General features: G+C 38.7%; 1 protein-coding gene across 2 annotated transcripts in view; it reads right to left on the bottom strand.

The window, feature by feature from the left end:
* Mcm10 (minichromosome maintenance 10 homolog) overlaps window positions 1–14,917 on the bottom strand; it is a 143,486-nt gene that overhangs the window by 15,668 nt on the left and 112,901 nt on the right. For both annotated transcript variants that reach the window (XM_067153264.2, XM_068225559.1), the window contains 3 exons: window positions 13,835–14,054; window positions 5,027–5,141; window positions 402–649 (listed from right to left, as the gene is read on the bottom strand). In XM_067153264.2, the coding sequence (XP_067009365.2) occupies window positions 402–649; window positions 5,027–5,141; window positions 13,835–14,054 (583 nt within the window). The remainder of the gene's footprint in view (window positions 1–401; window positions 650–5,026; window positions 5,142–13,834; window positions 14,055–14,917) is intronic.

A 14,917-nucleotide genomic window follows, 5' to 3' on the forward strand; every position in this document is an offset into this window, starting at 1 on the left:
TAATAAGTTGATTTAACTCATTGATACAGTCATGAAATGGACAGCTTGCAATACAACCTCTTAGCTCGTTCAAACAGCATCCTCACTATTGCCTGTTTCTGTCTAGCGTAAAGGCTAGAGAGAGTTGTAACTAAGATAGCAGTTGGTGTGCGATGATTTCCTGAACACTCATAAGAATATCACGGAATGAGAGTTCTTTTCCCACTTATTTCTCCATTGTAAATTGAATTTTTTGATGGATTCTGTTGAGATGATGGAGAAACCCAAAGCACCTTTTCTTTATTGTGCAGCCATAAGATAAAAATATATTTTTGTAAGTTTTGCATATTTTGTGAAGTAAAGCTACTTTTTGTGAGCTGATAGTACAAGCAATCAATATTTATGGTCAGATAATAACAAACCTTCAAACATCGCACTGCTTTACAATCCACTTTGAATGTTGTCAACATTTTTTCTTCCATCTTCTCTCTCTTCTCAAGAGTGTTGAAATACTGCTCCTGAGCCTGGTCATCACTAGCCTCGATCAATGCTGTGTGGCGTGATTTAACTTGAAGCAGCTCTTGAAAACGTGAAGAGAGCACTGTGCTGGGTGTCAATGGAGGTGTATCAGAATCAGGTTTAATCTTCTTTTTTTTACTGCTTTCTTCATCTGTAAAACATGAACATAAAAAATAAATTGCAGAAAAACTGAACTAGAAAAGCATTTTGTAATGGCAAGATAACATAATTAGTGGCAAATGTGATTCAATTGCTTAGACTGATGGTTTCACAACTTAGAATATTAGAATGAACTTTTTTGTTTTTGTTTTTTACGTAGTCTGGAACAAGAATAACTGCAGGAAAGGATTTATTTCAGAAACATTTTGATCTGTTTCCTCATAGATGAGCCACAACTGTTCTAAGATAGCGAAAAGATCTAATGCTGTTCTAATGATGAAATTGTACCCCTGTTGACCGCCAGATGGCTTACTATGCAGCATTATATATGGAGAAGTAGTTACAGTTCCTATATTTGCACAAAAGTCTGATGATATCTCAGCAGTGCATTGGAAATTAGAAAATAACAAGATCATCGGACAAATAAAAGAAGAGGGAAAAATAAAAATCACAAATAATGAAATGCAGGTGGACATACTTGAGAATAGAGTCATGAGAGGGATAAAGAGAGAAAAGGGTATATAAGGCATAGACAGAACAGATGGTAAAACTACAGGGAAAGTTAAAGAAACAAGAGAGAAATAAAATTTTCTTAAGTAATTCTCGCCATCACACAATTTACACACCCTTCTTTTTTTTTTTAGTTCAGAGCAGGGGAGAAAATTTGTGTAGAGTAAGGTGGGGCAAGATTACGCACCTAACGTTCAAGTCCATCCTGAGCCATAAGTAAATGCCATAATTAAATACAATTTCTGTGTTCGATTCTCCTATCCATCCCCCTTCATTCTGCATGACTCATAATAAACAGTTATATTTTAAACTGAGATTTTATACCAATCTAAAAACATGCCGACCGGGCGAGTTAGCCGTGAGCTTGCATCTGGGAGATAGTGGGTTCGAATCCCACTGTCGGCAGCCCTGAAGATGGTTTTCCGTGGTTTCCCATTTTCACACCAGGCAAATGCTGGGGCTGTACCTTAATTAAGGCCACGGCCGCTTCCTTCCAACTCCTAGGCCTTTCCTATCCCATCGTGGCCATAAGACCTATCTGTGTCGGTGCAACATAAAGCCCCTAGCAGAAAAAAAAGGAAAGAAGCTGCAAAAACGCACTCTTGCCCGACAGTGGGTAAGAGTGCGTTTGCTATGGGGTAAGGTTGCGTTTTATGCCATCTGTTCAGCGTATAGGTGCTCGCCCATGCTCCCTCTTTCCAGGCACATTTCCCAAGATTATGTGCTTATGTACTTACGCAAAAATACAATGTTGTTATATTGCAAATGTGTTATCAACTAATTCTTGGTTTTCCTGTTATTGCTGAAAAGTGGAAATAAAATTTAGATAAATTATTGATGAAATAAAATAAAAATAGCTAAAAATATACTAAAATAACAGTTAAAAAATGACAAAATTAGGCAAAAAATTTCAACACAAACAGGTGCCTCTAGATATGAGTAATTTGTTTTGTACAAGCAGATGGGAAAACGGTGCTATTTACAACTCTGAAACTTTCTGACAGTCATATGGAATAGTCCCGAGTCCGATGAGGTGGCCTTGTTGTTACTGTCTTTGAACCCGGAAGAGGTTCAGAGCGTGGTCTTGGTATGGCAAGAGGATCTTCCATTCACGATTGGATGGCCAGGACCAATCTAGACGTATCATGTGAGAGTAAGGGGAAGCTGAGGTCTATATAGGCATGTGAGAAAACAGCGGAGGACTTGACTGAATACGGTGGAAGAGAAGTTGACTTGTATCTTTGGTGGAATATGAAAGGAGATTTAACTTTTGTGAAACGAGGAGATGTATCTTTTGTGGAACGAGGTACTTGCCTTACAACTTTTGTGGAACATGGGTGACATAAAATTTTGTGGAATGTGATGTGTGGTATTGACCTACAAACTGTGGAGTGCTTAGGCACTTGGTATTATATCACTTGTTGTGGCTTGGTATCTTATGTGTTGGTGAGGGCTATGGGGTACTGTATCTCAGATTTTTCCATAATTTGTGTTCTGGAACAACAAGCGTGTGTTGCTCGAGTGAATGTATCTTTAAACCAAGTGTTAGAATCAGTGAACACAGTATTATAAAGGTACAGTATCTGTGTGATATAACAAGTACCAAATATGAGAATATCCAAGTTGTGTTAATACACATAAAGAGTGAAGGGTATTTATCTACATATATGTGCTTTGTAATAATGTTCAACGGCTGACTGCAAATGGTAACTTGGTCCTCGCTTTCGGTTACCCACTGTTTTTATTGTTGTTGTTGTAAATATGGACTCTTCCAGCAGTATTTTGCGAGTGTATTTTATGTATATTTTGGTATGTTGATGAGGTGTTCATGAACAGATATTATTCATAATATAGTTAGTTATTTTAGAATCAGTGGAGTTATTGATGAACCTAGGTGCAGTTCCTACCTATTTAGTCGTTTTCAGAAGGTTAGGTAATGCCTGAAGCAGATGTACCAGTAAGCAGCTTTATATACACACACTGGGAGAGAGAATTATCATGCTCTATTAAAATTTGAGGGATCCATTCTGGTGAACTCTGGCGACCATACTACAGACATTTCAATTAATTTTTTGATTTCAATTATTTTAATAATTTCAGTTATTCATTCAGTTATACATTTTATTTCAGTCATATACATATTTAAATATATTAGAATTGGCGCCCAACGTGGGGCAATGGTTATTAATTATTATTATTCATCATTATCATCATCATTTTCCCATTCCAGCTGACACTGGGTGGGAGCAAATATGATTCCTCTCCACTTTGTTTTGTTGTTCCACCCTCCTTCTTCCGACACGATGTTCCAATGTTAAACCATTTCCATGACATCGTTTGGCGGTAACTTGTCCGTGCCTGACTGGGTCATCAGTACACCTAGCGGCACTGCAACTTCTGACGTCAGCTGTTGGTTGGGGTTTGCCTTTCTTGTTTCCAGTAGTGCTTTGACGAGTTCCACATTCCCCCTGATTATTGTGAGTGTGAGCGGAGAGTTCCCCAGGTAGAGTACACACAATCTGCGTTCCCCTTTTCCACCAGCATTTGTAACCTTGTCTAAATTAGCATCTGGCCACATGCATAGAGCATGCAACACGTCCTTCCCATTACATTTGCTGCAATCGCCATCATCTGTAAAATCCAAAGCTTTGTCATCTTCACTGTATTTCATCTTTGCCTGAACACTGGGATTGCCCCTGTACTCAAACAAAAGTTCACACATTTCAAGTGTCTCTTGGCAGGGAACCATTAGCGCTAGTACATGAAGTGGACTCAGGCCTCCATCTAGGAAATTGGAACATATCTGCTTAGTTCATACAGGCAATTGTTACGATGAACTCGCCACACCCATAGGCATTTTATACCTATTGCCAGGTTTAAAATTAGGCCACCCCTAACATGGAGACAGACGCCTTTCGTAGTCGCCCCTCTGGAGTACAGACGCTACGAGTTTGCCCCTTCTGCCATCTCCACCGTACCGAAGTCCACCTTCTCTGCCATAGATGCCGTTGAGGTCTTCACTCGTAACCCTGAGCTGGGACCCATACCAGAAGTTACACACCGGCTCAGTATGCTCTGAGACTCGCACATGTAGGGGCGCCACTCCCTGGGTAGGGCTGCCTCCAAAGAAGGTTCAGTGTGAATGTGAAATTCCTCATAAAACTTGGAAAATCAGTTACACAAACTTTCAATTTGCTACGCAAAGTTTATGATGATCAGTGTTTATCTCATACTAAAGTTTCTGAAAAAGAAAAAAGAAAGAAAAGAAAAAATTCAAAGTAGGAAGAGAAGTGATTGAAGGCGAGCCAAGACCCGGCCGCCCTTGAACATTAAGAATGGACAAAAATGCCTCAAAAGTGTGTGAAATTGTTAGGAAAGGTTGTCACTCAAGTATTCAAGCTATTGGTGAATTGACCAACCTTGTAAAAGAAAACAGATTTTGCACGATGACCTTATGACCTTGGTATGAAAACATTTGGTACAGAAACATGCTACATGCTGACTGATTAAAATTTTAATCTGATAGATATACCATATAAGTTTACATAAATGAAAAATATACAAGTAACGGTGTATGAATCAGAGAGGAAATATATTGATGGTAATACTTTCTGTACATTATCATTTCTTAAACAGCTTTTTGAACAAAGTCTCATTATTTACTAGTCACATTTGTTATCAACTGTCTGCAATACAGAAATCTCCAAAATTGCAAAAATGAGCATGGTAGTCAATATTTTATAAATTATACATAATTCTAAAACAGAATTTTTAAGCCTAGGACCAACTTACAATGACTTGGGCTATAATAATTGATATACTGAATTTCAAATTAAAAATCTAAATTCATAATCCTTACCTTGAGCTATGCTTTCAGGACACCTTTTGGTTACCTCAGAAGGGCTCTTTTTTACTTCGTTGGGATTTTTTCTGTTAATTGGTCCATTTTTCTGAACCCACCTCAGAGCATTCATCTGCATTTCATGAGAAAAGGATAAATTGGACTAAGTAAAATAAACTTCAAGCTAATGAATTCTTTCAAATGCACAAAAATTTAAAACAACTGTTGCTAAAGTGTCCTGAAAATCTGATTACAAAAAGTACAGTAAAGCTTCATTTACATGCTGTTCAGGGATCTGAAGAGAAAAAAAAGTGTGTGAAAAAAGTGTAACTAAAAGAGTGCCTACACTACACAGAAAAAAACACAGGAATTTATTGCACTGAAAATTATACTGTATATTTGGGGTAATACAAACTTGCAGTATACATCATAACAAATTCTCAATTCAAAAATAAAAGCTGGTTAGTTTAGGCTGTTTGTTATTGACTTATTTATTTGTTTATTGTATTGCTTTAAGTGACGTGAGTGTCCATGGACATGTTTGGCTCACCTGGTGCAGCACTTTCTATCTGATGCCCATGGGCGACCTGTATGTCTGGGTGCAAAATGATGATGATGATGATGATAAGGCATGGAGAGGGTGAAACACCATGTTGGCACATAGCTCACTCCTGTCTAATCGCACTAAGGGAGCTACTCAAGGCTTAATACTTGTCTGTATCTGTTAGGTTATCAGCCCAGAGTTTGGTTGGATACCCATATAACACCACCAAAGGCTATGCGGTCATAGGGAAACTGAAAGAACCCAGCGTAATAGGCAAGATGAGGAGTGAAGTGCTTTGCCATTGCTTTCCTCACTGGACCATAAAGTGCTATTGTAGCTAGCATGACTGACTGTATGAGCAACACCTTTTGTAACACTCAGGCGCACTAGCCATACTCTGAATGTCATTTTTATTTTTTTGATCATTGCTTTATGTCGCACCGACACAGATAGGTCTTATGGCGACGATCGGACTGGAAAGGGCTAGGAGTAGGAAGGAAGCGGCCGTGGCCTTAATTAAGGTACAGTCCCAGCATTTACCTGGTGTGAAAATGGGAAACCACGAAAAACCACTTTCAGGGCTGCTGACAGTGGGGTTCGAACCTACTATCTCCCGAATACTGGATACTGGCCGCACTTAAGCGACTGCAGCTATCGAGCTCAGTGAATGTCATTATTCGGCACCATCCATACCCTAGCAGCTTTCATATTGTCACAGCCATGGATGAGATTGGGACTATGGTGGAATCTACACTTTGCTCTGGCCTGTGATATGAGATGGATGCAAAAGTATAGCATTCATCAAGAAATGCCAACAGGCAGAGCTTAAACCTTATTAAGCATTATTTCGTCAGATACATTATGATGCATCACAAAACATATGTTAGCTTCCAGGACACTAACAACCTCATTACAACACATGGGTCTGTTCGATAGTTGACCATCGTTGTTGTCATCATAAGCATTTTCCTCCTAACACTCCTGCTGAATGACTTCAAGAGTTTCAATGATGGTCATGGGTTCTGTAATAACGACGTTCCTGTCAGTATCTATGTATTCATCAAACAATGTTCAATCTCCCAAGCTGTCCCATTCTTCATCACCACTGAAAGAATAATAATAATCATGATATTGTTTTTACGTCCCACTATTTTGATGGTTTTTGGACACATCGAGGTGCCGGCATTTGTTCTGCAGGAGTTCTTTTAAGTGCCAGTAAATCTACCAATACAAAGCTGAAGTATTTGAGCACATTGAAATTCCACTGGACTGAGCCAGGATCGAATCTGCAAAGCTGGGGTCAACCGCCTGAGCCACTCAGCCCGGCACCACCGAAAGAATCATTTTCAACATCCAAGTTTTCAAGCTGCTGCATCCCGCTTTACAGAATAGTTACATTTCCATATGGTTAACGGCACTTGTTGCCATGAGCTGCAATGTAGTGCATTTCCTTTTCAAGAGATTCAAGAGTTACATCTTTGTTCAATTTTGGAACTACAGTTACTCTATTTTCAAGAAGTATATTTATGTAAATTAGTTTGATGTCTTATCCACTGTCAATTTTACAGTGTGAACAATCACACTAGATGTGTACTTGGTGTGCACAAGAGGCAAAAGTATGCTTCATGTCATAAAAAGAAAAAAATCCTAAGCAAAGAAGGTGGCTATGTTTCTAGGAAATAGAACTCAGAGAATTAGAGTAGGTGAAGATTTATCTGTCCCTGTCATAATTAAGAGAGGAATTCCTCAAGGCAGTATTATTGGACCTTTATGTTTTCTTATATATATCAATGATATGTGTAAAGAAGTGGAATCAGAGATACGGCGTTTTGCAGATTATGTTATTCTGTACAGAGTAATAAGTAAGTTACAAGATTGTGTGCAACTGCAAAATTACCTGTATAATGTTCTGAGAAGGACAGTAGGCGATGGTATGATGATAAACGGGGTTAAAAGCCAAGTTGTGAGTTTCACAAATAGGAAAAGTCCTCTTAGTTTTAATTACTGCGTTGATGGGGTGAAAGTTCCTTTTGGGGATCATCATAAATGCCTTGGTCTTAATATAAAGGAAGATCTTCATTGGGGTAATCACATAAATATGATTGTAAATAAAGGGTACAGATCTCTGCACACGGTTATGAGGATATTTAGGGGTTGCAGTAAGGATGTAAAGGAGAGGGCATATAAGTCTCTGGTAAGACCCCAACTAGAGTATGGTTCCAGTGTATGGGACTCTCACCAGGAATACTTGATTCAAGAACTGGACAAAATCCAAAGAAAAGCAGCTCGATTTGTTCTGGGTGATTTTCGACAAAAGAGTAGCGTTACAAAAATGTTGCAAAGTTTGGGCTGGGAAGACTTGGCACAAAGGAGATGAGCTGCTCTACTAAGTGGTATATGATATGGATGTTGATCTCCATAGGGAACCTGAACTACTTGTCCTGAAGGAGTAAATTTATAATACCAATATAAATGGTCAGTTATTGGACAGTATTAGGTTGCTAGCATTTTGCCCCAGTGTTTGGGCTCATCAGTTGGTAAATAACACACCCACCAAGACGCATGGCTAGTGCATACCGTGGAGGCCACTGCGTAGGCTATTTGGAGCCACCGCCAGTGCCAATGCACCATGAGACATTTATAATGTCCAATAACTGACCTTTTATATTGATATTATAAATTTACTCATTAGGGACAAGTATTTCAGGTTCCTTACAGGAATCAACATCCATATCATTTGATGCCCAGGCAGGCATTAAATTTTGGTAATGAGACAAAGTCTCTCATAGTGCATTTTCACTGCCGGTGGCTCCAAATAGCCTACGCAGTGGCCTCCACAGTATGCACTAGCCATGTGTCTTGGTGGGTGTGTTATTTACCAAATGATGAGCCTAACTTAGCACACTTTGGCGAAACGCTGGCAACCAGGAATGAGTTAGCTGGAAAATTTATAGTGTCCAATAACTGACCATTTATATTGGTATTAAGTGGTATGTTCCGAGCTGTCAGTGGAGAGATGGCGTGGGAGGACATCAGTAGACGAATAAATTTGAGTGGTGGCTTTAAAAGTAGGAAAGATCACAATATGAAGATAAAGTTGGAATTCAAGAAAACAAAATGGGGCAAATATTTGTTTATAGGAAGGGGAGTTAGGGATTGGAATGACTTACCAAGGGAGATGTTCAATAAATTTCCTATTTCTATGCAATCATTTAAGAAAAGGCTAGGAAAACAACAGATAGGGAATCTGCTACCTGGCGACTGCCCTAAATGCAGATTAGTAGTGACTGATTGATCTTACATATAAAACATGAATCTTCATAGCATCCTTCTTTCCTATATCCATGCAGTGGATGGTGTTGCAAACACATCTTGTGATATTGCAACTCAAAATTGCATATGAACCAAAGGTCCAGTGGTTGCAAAAAAACTTATGCTATTTACGGGGAAAAACTCTACAATCACATTTGTCAGATATGATGTGCTGGGAGGGTTCACCATATATCTGTTCACTAGCAGGAGGATCTTCCCATCTATTGTGTCCATTTTTGCATCAATTACTCTCAACCAAATTTCAAATACTTTTGTCATCATCCACAAAGTTCTTGTTACTCATGTAGGAAGCATAACTACGTTTATGAAACACTTCGGCTTTGCAAATTTTCTTACAGTTAAAATAGGCAACATTTTTGTTTCATCACATTTGCACATAACACTGTCACATTCTTTATTTTTTTAATAATCTGTTTTACGTTGCATCAACACAGATAGGTCTTATGGCGACAATGGGATACAAAAGGGCTAAGAGTGGGAAAGAAGCGGCCGTGGCCTTAACTAGGTACAGCCCCAGCATTTGCCTGGAGTGAAAATGGGAAACCACGGAAAACAATCATCAAGGCTGCCGACAGTGGGGTTCGAACCCATTATCTCCCGGATGCAAGCTCACAGCCGCGCCTCCCTAACCGCATGGCCAACTTGCCCGGTACTGTCATGTTCCTTACTGTGTTTCCTGCCATAACAATTTCCCCTTGAATGCCACAGTTTGGTCAGGCACTTAATTAAAACAAAAAGCACCTGTCGCACTGGTATTAAATATGTCTTCAGGGGCATAATGCATTATCAGTTCTTCAAACAACCTTATTTCCACTCGCTTACAGATTTTATGTCAACAATTGTACTTTCATCAAACATGTGCTACTTGCTAATCCCATTTCCAACCTTTATGTTGCAATCCACGAGTTCTTTTTACTCGTGTATTTCATAGGAAGCATGACTATGTATTTAAAATACCGCAGCTTCTCAAATTTTCCTACAGTTAAAGGAGGCAGCCTTTCTGTTGTCATTATCTGTGCAATGGGCATGAAAATCTTCTATACCGAGCCTCGTTGCCCGTTCAATTGCTTTCTCACTAAGCACAGGTCCACTAATGGCAATACTGTATTTTCTGCTCTGTGCTCCAGGAACAACTATAGTAAACCTTCCCCAAGTTTTTATTTTCCGCATCGAATCCATGTAAGTTTGTTGCTAGCCACTCTGAATGCACTTTCTTCAATCTCAATTGCTTTAACCGCAACAGAATTTAGGGTGGACAAGCATACCTTACTTACTCCTTGGCAATATCTACAGTACCCACTTCTTATTACTGTATTCCTTCACAACATCATCATAATAATAATGTTATTGGCTTTACGTCTCACTAACTACTGTTTCGGTTTTCGTAGATGCTGAGGTGCCGGAATTTTGTCCCGTAGGAGTTCTTTTACGTGCCAGTAAATTTACCGACACAATTCTGTTGTATCTGAGCACCTTCAAATACCACCGGACTGAGCCAGGATTGAACCTGCCAAGTTGGGGTCAGAAGGCCAGTGCCTCAACCGTCTGAGCCACTCAGCCCGGCTATCAGCAATCGTAATACGCTTCCTTTTTCTATTACTCATGCTTATAAAAAAAACCTCCCCAGTCAACACAACCACCCCTCCAACTCCACTTCCCGTCACTCACAACAGGATGGGGCAAGCATCACTCTACACACAGACGATGATTACACCTGAAAACAACAATATGGGTTGGAAGACAGAATGTAAGAACAATTGCCATTGCACCTGTTCCTTTTTCCAACACATTTTTTTCCATAATTTCTCATCTTACGATTTATTCTTTCATTCTAGGGTTCTAGGTTTAAACATTTTCTTTTAGAAAACCTGTTCATCTTTGAACAACATAAACTTCATAGGCTTAAAAACAAATTACAAAATGAACTCTTCCAGCGCTGGTATGGGTGGCTCAGACGGTTGAGGTGCTGGCCTTCTGACCCCAACTTGGCAGGTTCAATCCTGACTCAATCCGGTGGTATTTGAAGGGGCTCAAATATTTCAGCCTCGTGTCGGTAGATTTACTGGCATGTTAAAGAATTCCTGCAGGACTAAATTCCGGCACCTCGGTGTCTCCGAAAACCGTAAAAAATTAGTTTGTGGGATGTAAAACCAATAACATTATTATTATTATTATTATTATTATTATTATTATTATTATTATTATTATTATTATTATTATTATTATAAATCTTCTAGCATAAATTAGACTACTGAACCATAGTAAGTGTCCATTGTCCTCCACCTGCACAGTAAGTCAACAACGATTATTTTAATGTTTTTAAAATGAACTTGCATCATATGCACGTCTTCATTTTATGAATATATATCATTTCACAATATTTTATAATGTGCCACAATCAACAGCAAAATTTGTAAATCTTTTTAAATTGTAATTTTTAGCTTAAGAGGGCCTAATTAGGCCCGAACATGTCCTAACTTATACGTTGACTATTTAATAACAATAGTGTCAACATTTCACCCCAGTGTGCCAATTTGGACTCATCAGATGGTAACTAGCATAACTACCAAAACACATGGGCAGTGCATATAGTAGATGCCACTGCACAGGCTACTGAGGCTCCAAGAAGCTTGTACAGTGGCTTCCACTACATGGAACCCAAAGTACTATATTCTGTCAAGGATAAAAATTGATTCTTTACTTATGATGTAGCGAGGCACTGCCAATAATGATCTATGCACGATACCGGTTGCAATGGCTTACTGACACAGTGAACAGATTCCACAAATATCTTCAAGGTCACTACTTGGGCAAGCCATAACCACACCCTCCTGGCATCAAAGCATAGTACATGGAAAAGTAGTCTGTAGAAAATATTCAATGCATCCTAATGTAAGATTTTGCAGCAAACTCTACTTGAATTAAAATTAATCTTTAAGCATTGTGTTTTGTATCTCCAGGGACTTAATCAATCAATCAATCAATCAATCAATCAATCAATCAATCAATCAATCAATCAATCAATCAATCAATCAATCAATCAATCATCTGCATTTAGGGCTGTCATCAAGCCGACTAATTCCCTGTCAATTGTTTAACCAGTCTTTTATTTAATGATTTCAAAGAACTTGGAAATTTATTGAACATTTCCCTTGATAAATTATTCCAATCCCTAATTCCACTTCCTACAGAAGAATATTTTCCCCAATTTGTATAGTGGACCAAGACGCATGGCTAGTGCATGTAGTGAAAGCCACTGTACAAGCTTCTTGGAGCCTCAGTAGCCTGTGCAGTGGCATCTACTATATGCACTGTCCATGTGTTTTGGTAGGTATGCTAGTTACCATCTGATGAGTCCAAATTGGCACACTGGGGTGAAATGTTGACAACCAAGAATGAGTTAGATGGAAAATGTATAATTTCCAATAATGGAGCAATTATACTGGGATTATGACTTTAATCCTTCAAGACAAATACTTCAAATTTCCTATGGGAATCAAAATCTATATCAACTGATGGCCTAGCAAGCATCAATTTTTTGTAAAAGAGACTAGGCCTCTTGCAGAGCACTGGCACCGCCTAAGGCCTCAAGTAGCTCGTACAGTGGCCTCCCTACATGTACTAGTCATAGAACTTGGTAGGTTCGCTAGTTACCACCTGCTGAGGCCAATTTGGTACACTGGGGTGATGCAGGCAATCAAGAACGAGTTAAATGAAAAATGTATAATTTGCAATAACAGACCAATTATGTTGGGACCGAGCAAGTGGATGCGCGGTTTGGGACATGCAGCTAATAGCTTGCATTCAAGAGATAGTACGATTGAACTGTCTGCAGCCTGGAAGATCATCTTCCATAGTTTCCTATTTTCACACTAAGCAAATGCTGGGGCTGTACCTTGATTAAGGCCATGGTCGCTTCCTTCCCACTCCTAGCCCTTTCCTATCCCATGGTCACCATATGACCTACCAGTGTTGGTGCGACGTAAAGCAAATTGTAAAATAAAAAAGCATTGAGATTATGAATTTATTCATTCAGGACAAATAATTCAAGTTCCCTATGGGAATCAAAATCTATATCATCTGATGGCCTAGCAGGAATCAATGTTTGTAAAAGAGACTAAATCTGTCCTAGTGCATTGAAACTGCCAGAGGCTCCAAGGGTAGCATCCACTACATGCACTAACCATGTCTTGATAGGTGTGTTAGTTACAAAATAATGAACCAAAATTCACACATTGGGGTGATACGCTGGCAACTGAGAGCGAGTTAGCTGGAAAATTAATAATTTCCAGTAACAGACCAATAACAGTATATTGGGATTATGAATTTACTTATTCAGGACAAATATTTCACGTTCTTTATGAAAATATAAATAAATAAATAAATAAATAAATAAATAAATAAATAAATAAATAAATAAATAAATAAATATAAATAAACAAACAAACAAATAATTAAATAAACACATAAATAAATAAATAAATAAATAAATAAATAAATAAATAAATAAATAAATAAATAAATAAATAAATAAATAAATAAATAAAAAAACCCTTTGAACAGCATGAATCTGATATGGGAGAATGTAGAAAGGAACAAGAAAACTTAGAGAAGAAGTTACTACCAGGCACTATAACAACAAGCAGCTTTGATAGATTCGATATACCAACTTTGCAGCAGAACTTGGGAGTTTTAGAATTAGTCTCTTCTGTCATCTAAAAACCCATAACTGAAAACAATAATGTAGTTAGAAGACAACTGTTATATTTGCCAGCAAATGAATGCCTATGATGATGAGCTCTATCTTATGACTTCATGATGAGGGCATTCACATTAACTACACAACTGTGATAGTATCACTACTGTTTACCTTATCTATGTTAACTTGTGACTTTCTAATGAGGGCATTCACATTAAGTATACAACTGTGAAAGTATCACTACGTTTACCTTAGCTCTGTCTACATGAGACTTCTTGATGGGGGTACTCAAGTCGACAACAGCACTTTTTTCCAGATGAGGCTGAGTATTCAAACCAAGCTGCAATTTGGGACTAACAACAGAGACAGGAGATTTGATTCTCATGTTTGCTTCTACAATAGCGGCTTTATTAGAGGTATTTTTCAAGTTCATTTCCTCCTTCAGGCTCACCTGATCATACGTTTGTGATCTGGAAATAAATAATCTACTGTAACATGTATCATCAGAACTGTGACTGAGAGAGTTTTCCACCTTTCAACACTTTTAGCCCTTCATATACTTAGGACTAACACATTATAAGTTCACATTAAATCAGGACATGTTTCGTCTTGATTGGAGATATCTTCAGCTGAAATAAATATCTAAAATTGACAACAGACAAATTTAAAACACAAAAATAACACTTTAAAACACACCAACTAATATGTGCACATCCAATCACCATGGTCTGTCATGTTCAGAATGGAGCGAAGCAATTAAGATGACAGCTAATGTTGTTGCAGTTCGCTCCCTACTGGGCAGGTCCCAGGACAACACCCCCTGTTGGCGTTGCCACTGAGAACATGAAACACTTGCCGATGTCCTGGACGCTTGTCCGTTCGGAGATGTTTTAAGGAATAGTCGACACCACAAGATTCAACACATGATGGCCGGCGCCCTCAAAGAACGAGACTATATGGTCTACGAGGAAGTGTCTGGATTGGCAGCAAATGGAAGCACCAGATGAATAGATATCATTGCCATTACACTGGAAAACAAGAACAGAACGATCATTGACCGAACAGTGCGATCTGAATCGCATTCTGGTCAACTGGATGAAGTGGATTCAGAGAAGGAAGAGCATTTATGACCCTATTGTCTTGTATTATAAAGAAAAATATGGACTGCAAAATATATCAGCCACAGTCTTGATGGTAGCCCAATTCCTGGGGGCTTTAAAATACTGGGACATCCCCTCTCCAGGGGTCATAAGTATGGAAAATTCCTGCCCTGGGTTATGGGTGAAGTCCTCAACGGCAGCTACGGCGGAGAAGGTGAACTTCAGTACAGTGG

Source organism: Anabrus simplex, chromosome 1 (genome assembly GCF_040414725.1).
Source record: "Anabrus simplex isolate iqAnaSimp1 chromosome 1, ASM4041472v1, whole genome shotgun sequence".
Classification (NCBI taxonomy): domain Eukaryota; kingdom Metazoa; phylum Arthropoda; class Insecta; order Orthoptera; family Tettigoniidae; genus Anabrus; species Anabrus simplex.